Source organism: Buceros rhinoceros, unplaced genomic scaffold (genome assembly GCF_000710305.1).
Source record: "Buceros rhinoceros silvestris isolate BGI_N320 unplaced genomic scaffold, ASM71030v1 scaffold2936, whole genome shotgun sequence".
NCBI classification, from domain to species: Eukaryota; Metazoa; Chordata; class Aves; order Bucerotiformes; family Bucerotidae; genus Buceros; species Buceros rhinoceros.
The window spans coordinates 1-22,675 of NW_010416716.1; the positions used below are offsets into that span (position 1 = coordinate 1).

Here is a 22,675-nt window from a genome sequence, read left to right on the forward strand (position 1 = left end):
TTTTTTATAATATTATTTGGATTTGCAGGCTTTCTTGTTGGCCTTACGCTGCAGATCAGTAACGGCTAGCCTATCAAATATGATTTTATTTGATCGTGTGACCCCTAAGCTAGCTTCTAGCTCAGTGAAATCCCTTTGGGAGAGATACTACCAATCTAAAACAAGTTATCCTGGAGCGCTGCACATGACAGGAGCAAGCAATCACTAATTTGGGATTTGAGTTGACTGTTTTGACCATTCATAGGAGTAACAGGATCTTGTTTACGTATTTAAATGCTTCCAGCTTAAGATTTTTCAGATATAGTTATTTCATGAGCAATAACTCTACAGTTAATAAACCTGGTTCTACACACTGGGACTATCACAGTGGGATGTTTCTTTTACACAGCAGTGGAGTCTGAAATCATTGCACAACCCTTACCTGCCCTGTTGCATAGACTGTTTTAACAGACCCTCGTAAGCACTGGGTACAGTTAAGAATCACTACATTGCGTTCGGTTGCTTTCCTGAGTTCTTCCAGCAACTCGTCTCTGTTTGGAGCATTGCCACTTCCGTAAGTTTCAAGCACAATGCCCTCAATTGGAGGCTGAAGAAATGCCTTTACCTGTTGAAAAACAAGGCAGGACAGACAGATAAAACATGTGTTTGAGTCACTTTAAGGTTTCCATGTATGGCACCGAGTTTTTAACAATCGTCTGTTCCTGTTATAATCTCACAGACCCTCATGCTTTACAGTCTTCTCAGGCCCTTCTGTGCTCCCCGTTTGCAATAACTGAAACTGTAAAATAAGCTTTAAAAAAAATGAGAATTTCACTCTAGCTTCCTTTGAAATTCCTAGGGGGATAGATTTTAAAACAAACTATTTTCTAGAGTCATGAGCTCAGTGCGAAAAAGGATGCTATTGTTCAAGTGCCATTAACAGGCTACACTGTTGCACCATGGTAGAACAACAACAAAAAAAATCAGATTTATACTTTCAAAATAAATGTAGAATTACTACCTGAGATTAGAACCTCCACCCTTTGTTATTTTAGCAAAGACTTTCATTAACAAATGTCTGCTTAAGAGAGAGTGTGTGTCACCTTTCAGGAAAGAACATTCTAATGAAGCTTGAAGTTTTTTAGCTCAAAACCCAATTGATTTAACTCAAGCCAGGAAAAAAAAACAGAGGCACTAATACATTCTGAACGAGTTGTTAATGAGATAGCTATTGTGCTGCACTGTAAGAGGATGCCTAGTAAAGTCCTCTTCCTAGAAGATGTATTTTAAACAACCGACATATTTCCTTGCTGATCACATTTGCTAAATGCAATACACTGTAAGCTCCCATGAGACTAACTATGCAGTTGGAGTTTTATTACAAATATACCACCCCTCTGCCTTTCCATCTGTTCATATTCACCTAAAAAGAATGGTAATAGAATTGAGGAATGCTGCTTAAACTACTGGATTCAATTTAAGATGGCAACAGCCACAAAAGACCAGTGAATTTAATGGCAATAATATTAGACAAAAATTTAAAACCAAATCTACCTAAAACCACAGTTCTACAAAATAATTGCTGAAGGCAAAAGAAATCCCGCTTATCTGCAGCAGCAAAATCCCACTTCTCATTTGCAGCCCTGTAGGAACGCTGAGGATCATGTTAAACATCAGTGTGAGACAAAATGAACCTTAAAAAAGTTACAGAAATAGCCACACTCCCATCCTCCCACCATATTGTGTATTCTTTGACAAGATATCTATTAATATGCCTCAATACGCCGCAACAGAGGATTTGCTTGGTCACTGTAGCCTGCACTTGTGTAGAAAAGCACACTTGACCTCTTTATGAGCCCTGATAAGAAATTAAAGTTTCAGAGCCCAGGTGCTTTAGACAACAGATATTTGAAAAGCTTTTATCAGTAGTTTGTGCCATATGAAAATAATCTTTGAATGCTCTGATATTCCAAAAACGTTTACTAGAAGATGATGGTTCCTTTCCCTTTCCTCCAAAACCTCGGCCACTGCTACAAACAATGTGGTTTCCGTACTTCAGCGAACTAATCAAGTATTTGAGCATCACTTCACCCACTCCCAAAATGCAGCAGTGACACTTACAGCGGCAGCAGTGATCCCTGGGAAGATTCGCAGAAGCCCAACATTTCTGTTCATATTGGTGTGAACTCGAAATTTCTTTTTGGTATTAGCTCTCCACACTGTTTCCCAGTTTACTGTTAAGAGAAACGGCCTTTTTAATTTAATATTAAGGCATAATATTAAATACACTTGTGGCACTTTATACTTACAGCATTGTCTTTAAAACTCATGTCTTATGTAGGAGATTCATGAAAGACAAGTATTTTTGAAAAGGGGAAACGAGGACCCATTTAAAACAGCAGCTAACCTAGCACACCTTATTTATTAGGTGCCACAAAATATGTCTTCCAGGCAACATCCAGGTCAGGCTGAACTGTGTAATATATTAGCTTTACTTTCAAAGCAGTCTAGATTCTGAGACATATCAGTATTACTTGTCAATATTTCTAAGTTAGTGCCCTTCAAGGAGATATTTAACAGGTATGCTTGTTCAATTTAACAGGATTTTATAGCAAAGACTTCTAAAATGGGTATTTTAGTTCAATGACCATTAGTGAACAGGACGATTTGTCTTACTCAAAGCTGTGTACCTCTACTACAACCTCTTCAAAACAGAAGTCTGGCAGCTGTGAAAAGCACCCAAGTACTAGATCTGATGGGTTCATGATGCTGAGCATGACCTGCTAGTGCCAGCTCTCCCAGTTCAGAGTGCTCAGAAAGCCTCAACCAATGGAACATCGTGCAGGTCTAGTACAGGTGAAATATTTACTTGTCACGCACTGACCTGAACTTCATTGTTATGTAGTTGGCCTGATACCAGCCTGGATTCAGGTTTAGAAAACAGACTTTCATCTTCCCAGATATAAGAGATGACAAATGCAGTTACTGTTGCCGTTAATCACCTTCAGAGTTTATTAGGTAGTTACTAATGATTAAATAAAATAGCAAGGATTCAATTAACTCCAATTATACATTTAGAGCCAGAAGCCAGCTGTTTAACAAATGGTCTGTTTGTGTTGCATTATTAGAAGCCAAGTCACACATTATTGATTTCAAAATTTTACTACTTCAGTGTAGAAGGGCAGCGTCAGTAGCGCTGATGACTCTTACAAGGCAGTGGAAGAGGTTCAACCATTAGCAGCCAACAGGTCAGAGCATCACGCTTCAATGAAAGTAGACCATGCCATAAAGCTACCTGTTTCCCCATCATGATTTAAGTTTTTCAGATTTTGGAGTAACTCCCAAGCAGCAAGACAGATAGAAGTTCTGCATGCATAAATACTGACTTGCTCTCAGCCATGCCAAGGGTTACTCAGACCAATTACTGTTGCAATCTCTTGCAATCAGCAAAAAAAAAATTCAAGAGTACATTTAAAAGCTTGCATTGAAACCTACTCTATTGCCTTGTTACCAGAGATACTAAAAAATACACAATCCGTTAAGTCAGGACAGAAAATAGCAGTCACCTGTAAGACCTTTCCCTTCCCATCCTGGTGCCCTGTCAGCAACTAGAGCCTCTGCATATTCTTTCTAAAAAATACCACACAATGTTAAACAGGTCACAGGCAGCTGGCTTGGCATCATGTTTGTCCAAACAGCCACACTTCAGCACATGGATTCCCAATGCCCTGGGAATGGGAGAATAGAAACATAGACCATTTCCACAGTTTCTTTCTTTGTGCTAAGCTGGCCAGCACAATCTGAAACCACCTGGTTGGATTTAGTAGTTAGCCAAGTAGCTCTCAAAGGCCTCCATGAGCTTTCCAGAGCAAGTTAGAGACTTGTAGGAGGTACATGGGTGAGTGCAGAAAGCTGTGGATTTGTTCTGCCTGAGGTTCACAGGCCTGGCTAACCACATACACCCATGAGCACTGTGCTTAAGAAGCAGCAGTGTTAAGCAATAAATCCAATCCTTTCAACCTTCTAACACACAGATTAATTCTTTAAAAGCAGCCTCCTGCCAGGGATGGCAATAAAATGGTATCAGAGCTTTCTCTCCTTTATTCTCCATAAGCCAGGAGTCCCTGCCAAAACTTCACAAATGCATACAACCAAGTTTGCCAGCTATTCACATCCCTAATACCTCTAATGAAGAGTGAACCAAGGAAACCTGCCTTGGCATGGATCTGCCAAAAGATACTGCCAAAAGTAGAAGACCAAGGAGACAGATCAGAGGATATGTTCAGAAGTCCGACCTATACCTGTACTCTTTCTTACAGTACACTCTAAGAAATAACATATCGTCTCCAAGATAAATGTAATGCAGGCAGACATAGTAGAGTGATGTAATTCCCAAGGATATAAAAAAAGAATTAAAGGTTGTTCCTGAGTTAATCTCTTGGTTGTGCTTGGGACTGGAGGCTCCACAGATGTCAGTTTTCCATCAGACAGACAAGTCCAAAAGGCAGAAAAGGCAAATGTGATGCAAGAGTCAAATAGACATAAAAGCCCAACTTTATCTCAGATTTATTCAGAACTGTTGTCAGTGAGGTGGAGCACCACGCAGAGGGGAAAAAAAAGCCAAAACATTTTCGAACACACCCTTTGCATCCTTCATCTCACAGATTACATCCCCAAAAAGGAAGAATATTTATATAGCACAGCTAAGTTAAAGCATCTTCATTGTACTGAATAGACCAGCTGTTTTGGAGCCTACATTCACACCACTCAGGAATCTTCGTTTTGTTAAAAAACACACCCCAGACCAGAAAACTCAATGATCACTACCAGCTCATAAGCAAGAAACTCTCATACAAGCAGCTGAAGCACAGAAAGCTGTATATATTGGCGTTCATAACAGGTTTTTATCCTATGGATAGGAGAAGCTAATTAGGGATATTCAGTTTTGGCACAACAGAGAAAACAGTAACCTGTTCTGACTTGGATGGCCTGTGCTTGTGAAGAGTTTAATTGATATAGTGTACTGCATTATGCAAATATGGATACAAAGCTGAAGAATGAACGTAAGCTAACTACTAGTGCTGGACAGCAGAAAGTTTTTAAAGCAATGTACATAAAATAAACAGGTTATGTCTACTGATACACTGCATCCAAAATGGCTTGGGATAGAAAAGATTGCATTATTCAAGGTAATTGCATTCAAGATATTAAGGTCTTTTGTTTATTCTTCCAAACAAAACCATCATATAAACAATACTCTGCTATTTCCCTACCAAACACTACAGCTTTTAAAATTACAACTCAAAAAAGACGTCTCCTTATCTTTCTGCTTTATTCTTAGACACACACAGAACTACAGTGAAAAAACAACCTGACTTAAAAATAAAATAGAAAATAGAAGCAGCTCTACACAGTCTAGAAAGCAGCAAAAAATTCCCTGTTGTTAAACAGCACCAATGCTACAACACAGGTTTCAACTTATAATGGGAGAGGAGCAACCAAGAGCAACTAAGAGCGACACCTCCCTTAGGAGTGGTGACTGAACTCTTGAGTTATGAAATCAAACAAGAAATACAGCTTTTTGTGATTGCAGAGCTCCAGACAAACAGCAATGCTTTCTTCTCATCCTTCTCTGCAGGGCTACAGGTGAGCCCTACCATTATATAAGCTGCCCCAGCATTCACTGCAATCCACAGCAGCAGCCAAGGGGTGGGGAGGGCAGGCCAACCTATGGGTACGAATTCTTGAAGGAGGCCAACAAACATAGACCCTCTTTTTTTGACAGTTTGTTATAAAACAATTGACACACACCTTTTGAAATGAATATTTAAATTGAAATGTGTCATTGCAAGAATCAACATGTCTACTTACAGGGCAGGGAGGGGACCAAAAGCACTTCAGTGAAGAGCGCTGTCATTTGCCTCAATACATAAATGACTTGTGCTTTTCACTATAAATAACCAGAACTGCCAGCCAAGGCTTGGACTTGGCCAGTGACAAAGAGCTTCTCTCTGAAGAGACTGGTGGGTAGACAAGCCCAAAAGGGCTTTCTAACCTGCTGGTGCTGTACCACGTCTGCATGTGCAGTCACACAGGCACCACTCATCGCCAACACAAGTTGTTTCTCATCGTACAGTCCTGTACATGTGCACCACTCCCAGAAGTTACATGCATGTGTGATGAAGAAAGTCCAGCCATGGTAACAAGGTGAGTTTCATATTTGCTTCATTAGGACAATCAAGAACAGGGGAGAGTAATCAGTTATGAAATATACTGAGACTCTTACACATTTCAAGTGAAATAGTCCTCTTGCCTCTCCTGTTTACAAAATATGGGAGAAGTAAGGCAAGGTCTTTTATTTGATAAGCTTTAAGATTTTAGAAGCTTTTTTTGTTATTTCTATAGTGTCCATTTCACACAGAGATTTCTGATTCTGCTGCAGATTTCCCATTGGCATTGGGTTTCTTACTCAGCTCAGGAGCAGCCTAGAATTTTTCACTTCTTACAGGAGTTTCTTGTTGCTAAATTGAAAGTCTTGAGGAAGCTGACACACTTGTTCATCTAAAATTGCTTAACAAAACTCTTTGGTGTTGCTAACACAGTTAAGGATCTGAGAACACAGCCAGTAGATGGGATCAGAAATCAACTGGAAGCCTCACCTGAAGAGGGAACAGGGTAAAAAATGGATATAAAAAAACCCCAAGAGCTGCAGCTAGGGTAGGGAAGGGAAGAGGACTAAGCTTCTCCCTCTCCTCACTGGCTCTGAAGTAGATCATTGCTTTTATATTGCATGCCTGGCCTCAAACAGCACGTCCTCTCCTCATTCCTGTGCATCAGCCCATGGTTCTATAATGCTTCCCACTCCCTCCATCCTGTCACCTCTGCCCCTCTGCTTCTCCAGAATTTTCGTTACCAGCTTTGTTAGAACTGGGAAGCCTGAGGAACTTTCTGCACATGATCTACTACTTCTCCTGGCATCCTCAGACTGCTCTCCATAATGCTGAGGCAACAAGAGTCAGCCCTGTCTACAGGAGGATTAAGAGATATTATACAAAGTCATCTGAAAAAAAACCCAAAAGATGCTACATTTGATTGGCTTGTTTTTAAAAGTCCAAGTGGTTCCATTCCCTGTTTCCATAAAAGCTTCATACAAGCATTGTACAAGCAAACTCAAGGGAGACAGAAATGTTTCAAACAATTACTCTGGACAAAATAAAAGCAGCTCTAGTACATTGCCCATACTATAAACTATGTTTTTTTCAAAATGAAACAATCCTTCAATACTGACACTGTCATCTTCGATAAATGATGCCACCCTAACTGGGTAATCAACTGAAAGAAATAAAAATAGAGCCTATCACTCCATCAGTTTTTAAATCAGAAATTCCCACTGATCTCAATGGGGCATTCTACTGAAAAGATAATGGGACCAATATGTGCCAAGGGAAGTACTTAATAACTTTCTCATTTTTCTACTAAAGACAAGGGGTCACAAAACAGTTCATTCAAATCCAAGAGAGAAATAGCATGCAATTTGCAGCTTCATTTCATTATTGATCAGTCAGTAAAAGGAATTTATTTATACCCTATTTGAAGCAGTTCCTAAAAAAATAAGAAAGAAGATTTTTCCCCAATTGCAACAATCAACTGACAGGATTTCTGTTGATTTCAGATACACTGTATTTGACACAGCACAGTAATACAACAGTGGTAGACTCTACCTGAGAGATGTCTTTTGGACCACTACAGTGTTTCACAGGCTTCCTCTGCGTTACAAACACAGCACTTTGATCCTGAAACTTTAAGAAACTTAATGAATGTCAAGGATTGAATGTTAGTGAACATTCATTAGGTGGAATGGAAAAGTTTATTTTTCCAAATTGCAGAATGTCTCCCTCTAGCAGTATAAACCATTCACAATGGCACGTTGCATGGCACCTAGTAAAAGAATTCAAGAACCCTCTCCAGTTCCTATTTTTTTTTGGTAATAATGGAGATTGTCACAAAGTCCTACTCCTTTTTAACAAACCTAGCCTGTCCAAAAGCAGGCTGCATACCATGGTATATTTTTAACACTGCTCCTAAAGCAATTCAGGAGGCAAACTGTCCTGTCAGCTACCACAGCACTATGCTGGCACTAAGGTCAGTAAAGTGGAATTGAAAGGACTTCTCTTCCATCTGAAAGAGACTCCGTATTTTTCAAAGGCTTTGCATGATCCAAGATCAATACTTGACATTCATTTGGTTTGCTCATTCTGTTTTCTCATGGGTATGCTCCTCTCTTTATCTGACTCTGCTACATGAAACTTTCCTATCATTATACATCTCAGAATCCCCAACATAGAGGCTGCACAAAATATAGTTAAGCAGTCCACAAACAATAAACTCTAAAGCAACGTACGATCTGCACATCATATGTTTTTGGCAACTCCTTATTTGGCCAGATTCCTACTGTGTCTCTCTTCTCCCCTTTCCAAAGAAAGGGTGCCATTTATCCAAAAACAGACATCAATGTGTTAATGACTTTGTAAATGGGTACTGGAACCTCCATGTAACCTCCCTCCTTAAAAAACAGACACACAGAAGTTATAGGGAGCCTGAGTAAGTTTGAGGAAACAGAACATCACACAGTGCATATTCTAGGTCTGCTGTTTCCAGTGTGCTTGCAGTTTAGACAGGTCCTAAATATCCAGTAAAACATCTTACACAATGACATGCATCAAACAGAAAATCTGTTGAAACTGCAAGTACTCTGCAATGACTCTTTTGCCTGATTTCGGAACTGAGCATGGTCATTAATGAGATTAAACTCTTTGTTCTTTTAGTCCTCACTCCCTCGTTTTTATCTTCAGAGCAAGCATTTTCATGACACAGGGGCAACATTCCCTCTGGTTAGTCTGGATCTTTAGTCAAAGTCAGCCTAACTCACATGTATATTCAACAGATATATTCAGTTGACTCACAAATTCTCAGTTTTACTAATATTTAAACAATTTCAGAGCAGATAAAGTGGAGTCAAGCTACAGGGATTTCAAAGGTAGTTGAGTTTAAAAACAGCATTTCAACTACATAGGCACAGATTCTTTTCAGCTAGAGTTCTATTGCATGTGGCATAAATTACAAGGCTTAAGAGATGATGTTGCTTACTTGTAATATCAACCTCAGCATTTGCAAGTGGAGGCAGGTTAGGCGAGGAAAAGGCATTGAAACTCCCAGCATCCACCTTAGTCACCCTATTTCCCCTGTACAGTTTATTATAAAAATACAGGCACACCTGCAAGACAAGTAAAGAAACAGGTCTATGAATAAGCCAGTAATTAAAAGATTCAGTAGATAAATACTGTAGTCCGTCCTTTATAAAGTGCTTTCTAAATCTTTGAAGCAACTCAGAGGCTAGTAGATGTTTACAACTCTTACCCTTTCAAAAAGAGCTCGCGCATCTGTCACATTGGTTTAAAAATTTAAGAACAAAAGAAGTTAAGAGGTAACTAGTTTCATAATCCTCTCATGAGGAATAGTCTAGGAGATAGCAAATTTGCCAGAGCCCACTTCAGAGATAGAGGAAAGAGACAGTGGAGCTTTTAATAAGTTCATCTGTTACATCTAAATTCAGACTTCAAAACCTTAACCAAAGGCCTGGTGAAAATGAGGATAATTATTTATGTGTGGTCTTTTGAAAATTAAATTCTTTCTCAAGTCCCTTAGAGTTTGTCAATTGAAATTTGAAGGAAAAGAGATACCTCAAAGTTGTTACTAGTTTTGGAGATCTTGGCCAGTCAGCTGTTGCTGTTGTCTTACAAGAACTGGCTTTGGGAGTGTGGCAGAAGTAAAATGAGGTGTAACCCGAGCAGTTTTCTCCCTGATTTTTGGGCTGCACAGCACCAACACCCAGCAGGGTGCTCAGACCATGGATGTACTCTCATATCCATGAGGTATATTATCCTTGACACTTCAGTCTTCAGGAACTAGAGCTAGAAGACACTCCTACCAGTTTTAGAGCAACTTTAGAATTCAATGTAACTTTCAGTTAAAAAAAATTCTTACAAGTGTTTCAGATACCACATATTTGGAAAGGAAACACCGAGTTCAAGTCTCCTACAAGCTACATTTCACATTACAGTCTTTATATGGGATATGACTCCTGAGAAAATGGCACATGCTTTGTCATGCAAGTGCCTGTTACCTCAGCAGAATCCATTTATCTTCCTGTTTAAGCACATTTCCTTACTGCCCACTGGATCTTTTGAGTATATGTCCCGGCTAGAGGAAGAAAAGCAGCTTCTGAGATGGCCTTCACAGGCAAACAGACCTCAGGAATCACAAACTGCCCAGCTAACAGCAGTGCACCCAGAAGGTTGTCTCGGCCATCGTTCTGCAACTCATATATGGGCACCTGAAAAGCAGAGACTGAAATTACACCCTGTCCCTTACGTAAAGCCTACACAGCAGAAAAGAGTCGAACTTATGCAATACAAATACATGAATAATTTATGTAACAATGATTTATGATAAATAAAGTTTCCTTCTTCATCCAAACTATTTTAGACTGCAGCAGATGGCAGGATTCCCTCTGTGCTTAACAGACTTCTATAATTTAAGTGTTTGAAAGCTAATACAGAGATGATTCTAGTGTGATTAAGCAAATTAAAAGACTGATTCAAGAAAAACAGAAAAAATAGAAAAAATAGGTGACTGAGCATAGAAGTGATCGTAGAGAGAAAAAGCATCAGCCCCAGATCACACAGAACTGCCAGTACAAGCCTTCACAATAGCTCTCTTGCACCATCTTTCCTCACAGTATAGAAAAACTGAGCCAGCAGATTATTACAGACAGAAAAGGACAAGATTAAAAACAGAAATCTGGTCTGCTGAGTAATGACTTCCATACCTTTTCAGATTGCCTCTTTATTAACAGAGAGTCAGAGCTCCTTTCAGCATCGAAAAAAAAAAAATCACATACCCCATTGCTAGCTCATATGTCAGGCAGATCTCCAAGCAATAAAGCCAGAAAGAAAGTAAAACCTTGAATATGATGTATTGCAACTAGACTGACCCACGTCAAGACAGTAAGTGGGAGCCTACTCCTCCATCAACTTTTGTATTTTGACTTCAAATAGACCACATGTGAAAGGGAAGTTATGAGATGGGGGAGGGGAATTTTACAGTGCAATGTTTCATCTCTCCTTTGTGATTAGAGCTGTATTTTACGCTCAAGCACGCTATTCTAGTAAGGCAACCCCTCCCCCTCAAACAATATGCAAAGGGCTGATCTCCAGCTAAAAGAATGAAAATTAATAAATGTAGTCTTTAGAGGAAAGGAAACAGGCCATGTTAAATGCTTTGTGGAACAGAAATGATCAAAAATGCATCTAGTGCTTAGAGATTATTTAAAAAAATTATAAAGAATGCAACAACGAGTAACCTAAGAGAGGATAACAACTGATGAAGTAAAAAGCAATAAGCTTCAGGGCTTTTAAAGACAAAAAGACAACTAACAACCAGCAGCCACCTGAGGCTGGAAAGATGCTTCTCATATAAACCGATTAATACACAATGGCCAATGACAGGCTCTTGCTTCTTTCTCTGAAGCATCTGGCCCCAGCCATAATGAACTACTGGCCTGATCTGGTACAGAGTTGTAAAGTCATTAATGGTAAAATGAGGGGGCAGATTCTCAGCTGGTAAGCCCGTCAGTTCTCACTAATTTCTATCAGCACTGTGGCCATTCGCCCTGGCTAGAGGCCTGCCCTGCACTACTAAACTACGCAGTCATAATCAGGAGACTACCTAGCTTTGCACATTAAAACCAAAAATGAGGCTTCCGACTTCAGCTTCAAATTAAGTCCATTACCTGAGATCCTGTCAGAACAACAGTTTTACCCAGGTTCTCACACATGAAGGATAAGGCTGAAGCTGTATAGGCCATGGTATCAGTGCCGTGAAGGATCACAAAACCATCGTACTTTTCATAGTGCTCCTGGAGATGGAGAGAGGCAGTTTTTACATTGTTAGAGCAATGCACCAGTACCAGCAAGTGAGGTACATACTGCATTACTTTCACTGATGCAAGGAACAGCATAATACTTTAAAGGGTACTGCACACGTAATTCCTCCTAAAGTTATCCTGGTTCCAGTTTAAATACAATTAAGGGTTAACAGACCACTAAGCACAGAGCTGGTAATTCTAATCATGGAACAGTCAAAGAGATTCTTCGATGTATACATATTAATGCAGCATTTTTAAACCAGAAGACTGCTAATTAAGAGAAGCTTAGCAATGGCTTTAAACAGGAATGTTAACATATGCAAATTAGTCATATAGTCTGATTTCTTGTTGCCACTTTTACTTTAGGGATTACACCACTTACAGGAACAGATTAGGCAAACCAAGGCTATCACAACATACAGAAAAAACAGTCCATCTAATCCAGGTGGCAGACAGGCAGATTGCCAGTGTAAGAGTGCCCTCTCCTGTTGAAAAGTCATCACTTCTGTAGCAGTATGTGACTGCTGCAGCAGAAAGGGGTGAAGAGGCTTCCTGTTGGTCATTACGGCACACACACTTGCTGATTTTTGAGAAGTCCCTTAGACTATCAGGCACATACAGATGCAAAAAGGAATTTTATAATAACTTTAACCTACGTACAATTCCACACAGGAGTTTTTTTAAATGCAAAGCCATGAATTGCACGGTTCATCTTGTTGGAATAAAGTCATCTGCTGGCGTTTGCAGAAAAAAGGAAATGGTTACCCTATTTTAAGAGTGATGCATATAGTAAACGTAGAGAGAGACAATGACATCTCTGATGTAATCTGGTAACATGGAAAGGATCAAAGAAGTCAAAAGCAGATATATGAGGTGCCAGCACAGGGCGAAAAAGGAAGGTTTACCACAGAATTGAATTTCTTCTTAGTTACACTTCTTTACGCTCCAGTAGGCACACACGTTTGGCATCTCCTGATAAAGTCAATCCCAAACTCACCTGCAGATTCCTACTTGTCCTTTTGCTATTTCTTCCCTGATATTCATGTTTACATTTTGCTACCTACTGGAAGTTTCAAACAGAACAGCCACCAGTGCTGCATGACCTTTCTGTAGGCCAGACTATAGCGTGATGCAAAAAGCATGCTGTCGTTATTCTCCAATGCGGTAACGAGGGAAGTAAGTTTCACGAGATGCTGAGAAATAGCCACTTGTCCTCTCGTAACTCAATCAGCGTGCTCACAACTATTTTCAGCCTTAGGAACCTAATTAGATGTGAACGAGCATAGTTTGGTTCAAGCTTCATAACATAATGGATCAGGCTGTTAATTAAGGAGATATCCCACAGAAACATCTTAGAATATTTCAGTCTGCAGCCATCAGCATGTGGCACCTGCGCCAAGTACGTGTCCAAGATGAACACAAAGGGGCAGTGTCTACGCATAAGCTGGACAGCTGAAGGTTATTTTTCTGCCCCTTCTCAGCAATATTCACTTGGATTACACATACTAGATACTTGTATATACAGAGAAGCTGCTGTCTGTGTGGAAAAAAACCCACATTTGTGTTGTAATAAAACTAACATGACATTATAGCAGAAAGGCAAATTTTCTCCTGTTCAGCATGGGATTGTTGCCTTCTGCTCTTGGCCCTGGGCTTTACTAGCTGCCCTCCTGCTCCATCCAAGAGGCTGTCCACCTATACACCAGCTCCGTCTCTTCTCTGCCCTGGCAAGATGCATTCGATGCATCATCCCCAGTGTGGTGGTTTCCAGATTAGAGGACTTAAAGGTGAAAGACTGTTACTTGAATCTTCAGCATCATTCCCTGCATTATTACACTGTTCACGTGCTTTGCTACAGCTTGGTCGAAGAAGGCAATTTACACTATAAAGCCCAGTATCGCAGAGCAAGCAGGAGTGGGAGAGCACTATCTTACTAGGCCCATGGTTATTTATTTCTAACAGCTACGTATGAATTCCTGGTGTGAAGCATTTGAAGTGTTTCGCATTTTTTCTTTCTTAAAAGCAGACAGCTAAGTCCAGACATGGGACAGGAGCAGAGAAATGCTTATTTAATCTAGAGAGGGATGGATGAATTTTTCTATATATGCAGAAATACCTAGGGCTTTAAAGATTTCCCAGTATGGGAAACCTAACCATGACAGCATTTTTTTCTACTGGCTGCAAATCCAAAGGCAGTCAAGTCCATCTGTGTCCAGAACAAGAAAGGTACAAAGACATTAAACTATTTTCTACAACAATGGCCAGCTATTAAGATATTTGAACACTCAAATGACAGGTAACTAAGCAACCTTCAGTTAAGTCACCTACAACTAAGGATTTTATTCAACATTTTTGGACAGTAATTTAAGTCAACTTTTTAGAACATTCAACGAACATATTACATACCTTAAGAATCATAGCTGCAATTTTCCTATTTATTTTCTTGCACAGAATTATGACATAGGTTATCATTGGGAGAACTATATAATTTCAATGCATTTGCAAAATTTTTAAAAGAAAAAATGAGGCAAGCTGTGCAAGCACAGTGCTCACTACTTTGGAAGTGACTAAGCAAGGTATGTAACACAATTTAAATAAACATATATGTACAGCACTACTGAATTGTCTCAGCTCTCCAAGTATACTAGATATACTGCTGCGTTTGCTTAAGCAACAACTGAATTCTTATCCCACATCATAGTACCTCAAGCTTCCTTGCAATCTTGGCCCAGTCGTCTGGCGTCATGTTGGAAGAATCAAGCAGCGGTAAGAGCTCCAGGATTGTGTAAAAAATTCTTTTGTTTTGCTTAGAGAGACTATGAAGAAAGAGAATTGGAGAAGAAAAAACAATTCTTAGAGCTAATGTCAGCTCATCACTTCTGATTTTTTTCTCTACATCAGTTTTCACCCTTTGCCTCCCCATCCCAGAAGTCTGTGCCAAAAAAAGGGCTTAAATTTGGAAAATTAAGTTTCAAGTTTAGAAGTTCATGGCTTGATGTGGATTAAAGCACAAATCCCTGAATTCAATTTAATAAAAATACAATTTGGAAGGCAGAGAGGGGTTTGTAACACTAAAGACAGAGAAGAAGCAGCCAGACTTAAAGTTTGGAACTGAGTTCTTACGTAAGTCAATACAAAGCCTTAAGGTTTAAAAATGCTTCATAAGCTACTGAGAAGAATATATAAGGCTCCCAAGGTTTACAGAGGTCAACAGAAGAGCGGCAACAACCTTTTTATCCTTTGATAACTATAAATACTCTTCCCTGACACAAAGGGTATCTTCTCTTAAGAGTCTCATGACTGGGATTCCTTCTTGCAGCTTTTAGAAGATCTGTTCTTCTCAGTTTCTCTGACCTCAGATTTCAGGAAAAAATCTTGTTTCAAGTAAACTGTTGCCTTTGCTAGAAATAGGCTAACTTTGTAAAGCCCCACTCTCAACCTATTTGGCCTGTTGTCCCCTTGTTATGCAAGTCTGCTGTATGGTACCAGCTGTCTCGTTATGATGTGGAGTTTAAGCATGTGATAATAGCAAAGATCTAAAATACTGGCATAGGTTGAAAACAGACCTCAGGACTAGAAACAGCTCACTGGTGATCAATTCTTGGCCACTGAACAAAGCGCAACTTCGACAGCTAAGAAAAAACTGCTCTAAATACAACAGAAATGAGAAAGCACCTATGCAAGGGAAAGAAACCAAACCAAACCCAAAAGGAACAGTCAGGCAATAGGATAAAGTACCTGTGGGGCTAAGGAATGTAACACTTTCAAGCATCCTGCAGTGTGTAGTCCAGCAGATGGAGACGGAAGATTAGGAAGTGTCTAGACATCTTACAGAAGCACATGATGCCAAATTTGGAGGGGAACTTGCTAAAGGCAATGAAGGCTACGAAGTCACAGTGGGATTCTCCTAGCTCTAAGCATGCTGTCTGCTCTTCCTGCTTCCAAGGACCATGGATCTCCCTTTCTCCACCTGCCTATCTCAAGAAATCGGTCTCTTCAGAGATCTTTGATTTGCCTGCCAAATGGACTGCATATATGTGTTTTGCTCCACAAAACATGCTCATTTTCCCACATTAACTTTCAAACCTCTCAGAATAAATTCAACTACATATAAATTCAACTTGCCAGTTAAGATCTGGGATAATACAAGAACCCTACTACTATTTTCTGCTACCTTTCTGAAGATTGGAAGAGGATAGCATATTCACCATTTTCACCCATTCTTATGTTAGTTGGAATATGTTCCTATTTAGTAATGCAGTGGCCAACAAGCAGCTAATAAAGCACTGCTAGCAGGCCAGCTCTGTCCTTCCTTGCTCTTCCAAGGAAGAGCCATCCAGAACATGTTTAACAGAATCCTCTTCGGAGCCTTTTCAATGCTTTTCCACTGCCTGAGGATGATGGAAAGTTCCCTGCCAGCTGTAACTGTAATGGATACTTCAACATTTACACTGGAAGACAGTCAAAGGTCAGGATATTGCACAGATGCATAAAATTCCCTGAAATAGGGTGCTTTGAGCACAGAACAGTTGATTACCTTCCCTCAGCATTTGCAATAGTGTTTTGTTCCCACAAACTATCCTTGTATATATTTATAGTGATATAAAATATGCAAAACCAAGAGCCAATTATCAACTCATCAACTAATCAAATCTGCAGACCCTGTAGAGAGCATACAGCAGAAACAGCACTTAAGCCACGCGTAGTTTGCGTTCATAAGCAACTGACATACCATACCTAAGAAGTTAGACTTCCTATGAAAAAATTGTTGGATATCATATTTACACATGCTAAGAGTGACTTTGGAAGTCCGTTGAAGATCTGTGAAAAGAATGCTCCCCTGAGGGTGGGCTGCTTAAATAAAACATGTCATACTGACACCAGAGACCAGCCTAGTCTACAACCTTTGATACCGCTCTGTAAAAGAGATCATATTGTTCCTCTTACATTGAGGCTATCACACAGATACGCAAAGTTCACAAAATGTTCCTATTTTCTCTCCTCAGTAACTCACAATATTTCTCAACTGACTAGTTAAAATATCACTCAGCTAGCACGGAAGAGAAAATGGCAAATTGCCATGACTAACCTGCAGAAAAAGCACACGGCAGTGCCAGAAAAACAAGACAAGATGGGTTTTGAACCTGAATGACTGTTTTAAGCTTTTCTGTTCTTCATTGAAAAGATGTGCCAGAAGAAGTACATTTAGGGCTCAAAGGAGTATATTAGTGGATTTTTGTTATATTTCAAATCCCTTAAAGTATTTAAAGGTTATTCAGTTACGAGCACAGCATTGTAACAGAGCTCCATTTTCCTTAGTATAACCATGGCATTTAACACAAACTGTATCAATACTATTCCACCAGGAGCCCATTTCTTTTCCCTTTACCCCTTTTCCTGCCATCTGCCTTTTAAGTGGTAACTTTTAAAAGCTTTACACAGAGGCCTCAATACAAAAGAGAAAGAAATTAATAAAACTTACATCTTCTTTGTATGTCCTGATTTTCTCCTTAAAGAAAATCCATTTTTACTCTTATAGCAAAACAGCTATAGCCCCATTTATTTTTCAGCGACTGTGTGAAACAGTTCTTTGTGCAAAGTTAACATGATTACAGGGGTACAGTCATTCATCACGGCTGGAGAATATCCCAAATTAGCATACTGCCATCTAAATAAAACCTATAAGCTTATTAATCATCGCCCAAAAGTTAACAGCAATGCAAATTACAAGCCCATCACTTGTTATCATAATGCTGCATAAATTTGGGAAAGACAATCAGCTTTTAAGGTTTTTTAAAAACAGAAGGCCTGCAGAATTAAAGCACAAGGCCTATTCATAGATGCATTAATTAGATGCTACTTTTTCAGACATGGTGAAGATAATTCATACTGAGCTGTATATACAGTTTTCTCAGTTTCTCTAGAATATTTGTGTGTTTGCACAGCAGCGAATTAATACCCAAAACAAGAAAAAAGTGCCAGACTGAGCTGCCCAGAATGGTTACTTGTTGCCTGACTTAAAAGTCCTCTCTCAAGCAATTCTAAGAGGCTTGATTGCAGATGTATCAGAACAGACGTTTTCTATCACAGACACGGTAGGCTTTTTCCTTTTAAATCAATGGAAGTATTTTCACTAATCTTATAACAGATTCTTCACATTAAATGTTTGGAGATGTAATTATCCGAAAATTAGCAAGATACTTCCCAACCCCACCCCCAAGGAAAAGGTACTTACGGGAGTACCAGTGTGTTATCTGGAAATTCAAGGCAGTTGTTCAGCTTCGTTTCCTGGGCATATGCCTCATCATGCAGCATCGGCATCCTTTTCAAGCTGTTTACTAATTTATTAGCCTCAGGAGCAAGTCCTTCAAAACAAAGAATAATGGAAGCAAATAAAGAAGCAGGGATGGAATGAAGAGTGTGGCACAGTCAGAAGGGAAGAAGTCAGGTTACACGGCTGTTTGTCTGTCCTTCCAAATTAAATTTAAATAGTCTATTGCCAGTTTAAGAACACAAAAACAAATATGACCAATAAATCCCCATGCAATTATCCTTTTCATGACTTGAAACAAAGAAATCCTTTATTTAAGAGAAATAATATTATAAAACTCCTCCATAATGAATATTTATGGTTTCCCTATATTTGGTATTTGCACATGAGCAACAATTAATCAGCAGTAAGGACAGGAAGCTGATTTGTGCAATTGTAGCAAAACCTACACTCCTGGTTTATGTTTGCCGTAGCTATTCTCTACCTAGTGGCAGAAGACTTAGAAAACGCAGAGCACTATTTCGTACTAAAAAGTTGAGAAAAAAATAAAGAGAAAGCTAAATCAAACCCCACAGTATGCATTGAGCATTGAGACATATAGACAAAGATATATATATACACACACACCGAGACAGAGAAACCTCAGCATCCCAGAAGACTCTTAACCAAGTGCTCTAACCACTCTCTCTTGAATAGGTACTGTCCAGTAGCAGAACATCTCCATCAACAAGAGGTAGACAAGGTGCATAGACCAACGAATAGAAAAAGTCAAAAGCATGGATGCATCTTAAGCTCTGTGCTCTCTCTTGAATAGGTACTGTTCAGTAGCAGAACATTTCCATCAACAAGAGGTAGACAAGGTGCATAGACCAACGAATAGAAAAAGTCAAAAGCATGGATGCATCTTAAGCTCTGTTCACCCTCTCCCTGCCCATGTTGTCTTTCTGTGGCAGGGGGCCCACAAAAAATTGTGTTGTCTTTCTGTGGCAGGGGCCCTAAAATAGTTGGGGCTCAAGGTAGCCTAAACACATTTAGTGTGTACTAGATCTCCAGGCATCCTGGTTGCAACCAGGTATTTCAGAGGGAATTCACATGCCATACTCTGAAGACAGAAAAGCATCTTCATCTTTGACGTTACAATCCTCAGCATCACAGAACTGAGGTCATTTGTGAATCTAACTTGCAACTCATCTTCCGATACCCTGTTTCAGGAGGGACAGCAACAGTCCTGTGCGTAGGGTAAGAAGCCACCCAGTTTATCTTAAGACTTTTTGAGATGTTTTTCATTCAAGGAATTTCCATCAGAGGTAATTCCTTCTGGACGTTGAGATTCTACTGTGACTGAACTGGCATCACTGTCCAGTTCAGCCACATCTCAGCGAAATGTGTTTCACACCATCTGTTCAGATGGCGAACAAACTCTCAAACCTCATTATTCTACTTATGCTAGTTCTAGTTAGTCCTAATTTGAGGCCAGGTAATTCTCTCCGACTTCCTAGTTCTTCTGTTTGTCTAAACACGATTCTCATCCAAGTTAGCATTTGTTGGGTTTGGTTGGGTTTTCTTGCTCCACTTTGAAGCACCAAAATTTATTTCAAATATTCAAAAAAAGAAGAGACTATTTTCAATACTATCTCTATTTTCTTCCCATTTATTTTCCAAACTGATGGAAAAATACTTAGGAACTCCCTAACTTCCTTCCTGGCTTGCCTTAAATGAAGTAGCAGGCCTCTTCATAGCCAACTTTCTCATCAGACGGCTCTGGCATTTCAGTAGCTTTGTTTAGATTCCTGCCGGAATACTTTGTTTTACAAAATATACTTAACACGCTTCCGAGGTCTGGATGTTTCATTCATTCAGCTATAATCCCTGCTTTTCCTGTTAAGGATGTTCCTAGCTTAGCCACAAATGGCCACTTCTGCTGCGCTTGGCCATAGAGCTATTTTGGCTCTGAAATGCAGCCCAGTTTCAAGTGTTCTCTGGGTGTTTGCTGATTATTCTTCTGTTTGTCCAGTGTTCAACTTGCTCTGAATATTGACAATGGTTAGACTGTTTAGTTTTTGTATTTGCCCAGGAACTGGAGCGCTGATGTATATTAATATTCTTAAATCCCTTCTCTATACATGGCAGTTCCTCATCTCTTTTCTTAATCACGAATCTGTCAGGATTTTTCTGTAATTGTTCGTACTGAATTTAAAGCTTTTTTTAAAGATATTCTGCAGAGGTACCCAAGAGGACACCCTTACAACCTATGCCGTCCCCTAAATGCATCCCTGGTTAGCAGTGTTTTCTGCTTTACAGCTTCAAGCAGCAAACACGGGGGAACTCAAGTGCAACTGTTTTAAGAACACTTCTACTCTATTATGCATGGAAAACATCTTTTGTGAGCCAAGCTTGTTAACTAAGTATTTGAAGCAACTTCACCCCTGCAGAGAAGAGGCAGGCTGTGCAACTTGTCCAAATAGCTCTCATCAACTTCTGTCCCTTCCCTCTATAGCTGGCCAATCCTGGCATCACAAAGCAGGTGGACAATGGCAACATGGCAAACAAACAACTGTGGCTGAGGAGAACAAGCGTGGTTCTGTCTCACCTACGGTCCAGGACTCTACTTTTTTCACTCCAGTGCTACAGATAACACAGTTATAGCTATTTGCCAATCAAGATATCCTCTAACCCATGCTGTAGCAGAAAACAGGGAGCTGAAACAGTCTGATGCAGCTGTGCCAGTGGGGCTCTGCAGCCAAGAAACTGCAGGCACTGGGGAGAAGGAGCACAGTGTACATCAGCATGCTGAAGTCATCGTCCCCAAACCCAACCAAACCTCCACACTGAGGAATACAAATTTGCTAAACTAGTTTAACTATAAGAATATCAATACAAATGACACATCTACAGTGCCAGATCCCAGAAGTAACAACTACATTTTGCAAAGGCTGAGAAACAGAAAGTGTTCTCCAAAGTATTTAGTACTGCAGCTGTAGTACTTGGAGATTTGGGGTGTATAAGTTTCAAACCTAAAAAAATTTATACTACAGCAGCCAGTCCTTTGACAGTCCAGTATGTCTGGACAAGACAGATGATAAACTAAGTTACCCAGGCAGACTCTATTGTGAGATAAGCAATCTTTCTAACGGGATTTAGCTTAGTTCTACTTGCATTGGTTTGGTCATTTTTTCTTAATATTTCGGTAAGAGCTAGAAAAGAGATCCAGTACACGAGCCCAAGGAAAAGAACCTCCTGAAAGCACCAGCCAGAAGGAACATAGCCACAAACTTAAATGCAAAGATTAGTATTGTAGTAACCTCACCAAGGAGTGCTTGTGAGATGCTCTTTCTGAAATGAGCTACCAATAAGACAGAAGAGGCTGTTGTAGGAGGAAGTAAGACGAAGAAATTTTTTTAATTGCACTGAAATGGCTCGTTTGACAGCGAAACCATGAATACAGAGCAAGTCTGCAATGAAGTCTGGTTGTCACCCGACTCATCTAAACAGACTAACCATCCTCTGAAAAGAACTCCTGCACGGGTAACCCACAGGGCCAACAGGCCCAAGACATGCTGGAGTTTCCACAGGTCAACTGCAAAACCTCCACAGGAGGTTTACAATTAGATACCACGATGATAAGTAGTCACTCCACACATACAGAATGAGCCTATGGAATGTGACTGTATCAGTTTTGTACATGGGGCAGCTCTGTACAGGAACACATTCCTTGCAGAACACATTAGGCCTATCAAAATTGTCTGATTTTAGAAATTTTACCCTCTTCTCGCAGCAATTAGCTTGTAAGCCTACATAGAAATTAGTTAGTAGAAACAGAGCTTGATCGCTTTGTGCAGCTGCTGCTAAGAAAGGTTTAGTGCAGCTTGAGGAAGCTACTTCTGTTCACCTTGGCTAAAATAAAACACTTGTAGTTCAAGGTATGGTTGTAAACAGACACTTTCTAGCCAATGATTGATAAAAGAAATCAGTACCTATCATTTTTTCCTTTGAAGCTTCCTGCCTTCCCCATACCCTTTCACCAGCTTCTGTCTGAACACTAAAGACTGCCAAATATTCTGAAAGAGATATTCCGGCTGCTCCACTGCTAGATCTATGTACGAAAAGCAGGCTGAAACCCGCACCAGGACATAGCAAGTGAGCATCATGGGATCGTAACTGCTGGTTTGTTTGCACGTGCTTTAATGACTGATACTTGTTAAGCAAAGCGGGGGAAAAAAGCATATAACATGAGTTATGGCATTAATTTATAAAACAATGAGACAATTTTAATTTGCTTAAAAAAGGTATTTGGGAACCTGAGACAATAGAAACAGGAGATTATTTTAGTATAACAGACAGAGAGAGGAAAATCACCACATCTCTTTTAAAATACAGACTTTTTTTTTTTGCAACTTTGATAGATTATACAGAACAACCCCTTAAAGGATTTTCCCTAC

General features: G+C 39.7%; 1 protein-coding gene across 1 annotated transcript; it reads right to left on the reverse strand.

Annotated features, from left to right (window-relative positions):
* Positions 1–421: 421 nt before the first annotated feature.
* Positions 422–18,330, reverse strand: LOC104494980 (60 kDa lysophospholipase-like; the record flags this gene model as incomplete). The annotated part of the gene is made up of 7 exons (XM_010137889.1): positions 422–604; positions 2,101–2,213; positions 9,127–9,253; positions 10,289–10,372; positions 11,831–11,956; positions 14,670–14,781; positions 18,201–18,330. Coding segments are annotated over 7 exons (875 nt in total), but the record flags the coding sequence as incomplete, so codon positions are not given.
* Between the last annotated feature and the right edge of the window lie 4,345 nt (positions 18,331–22,675).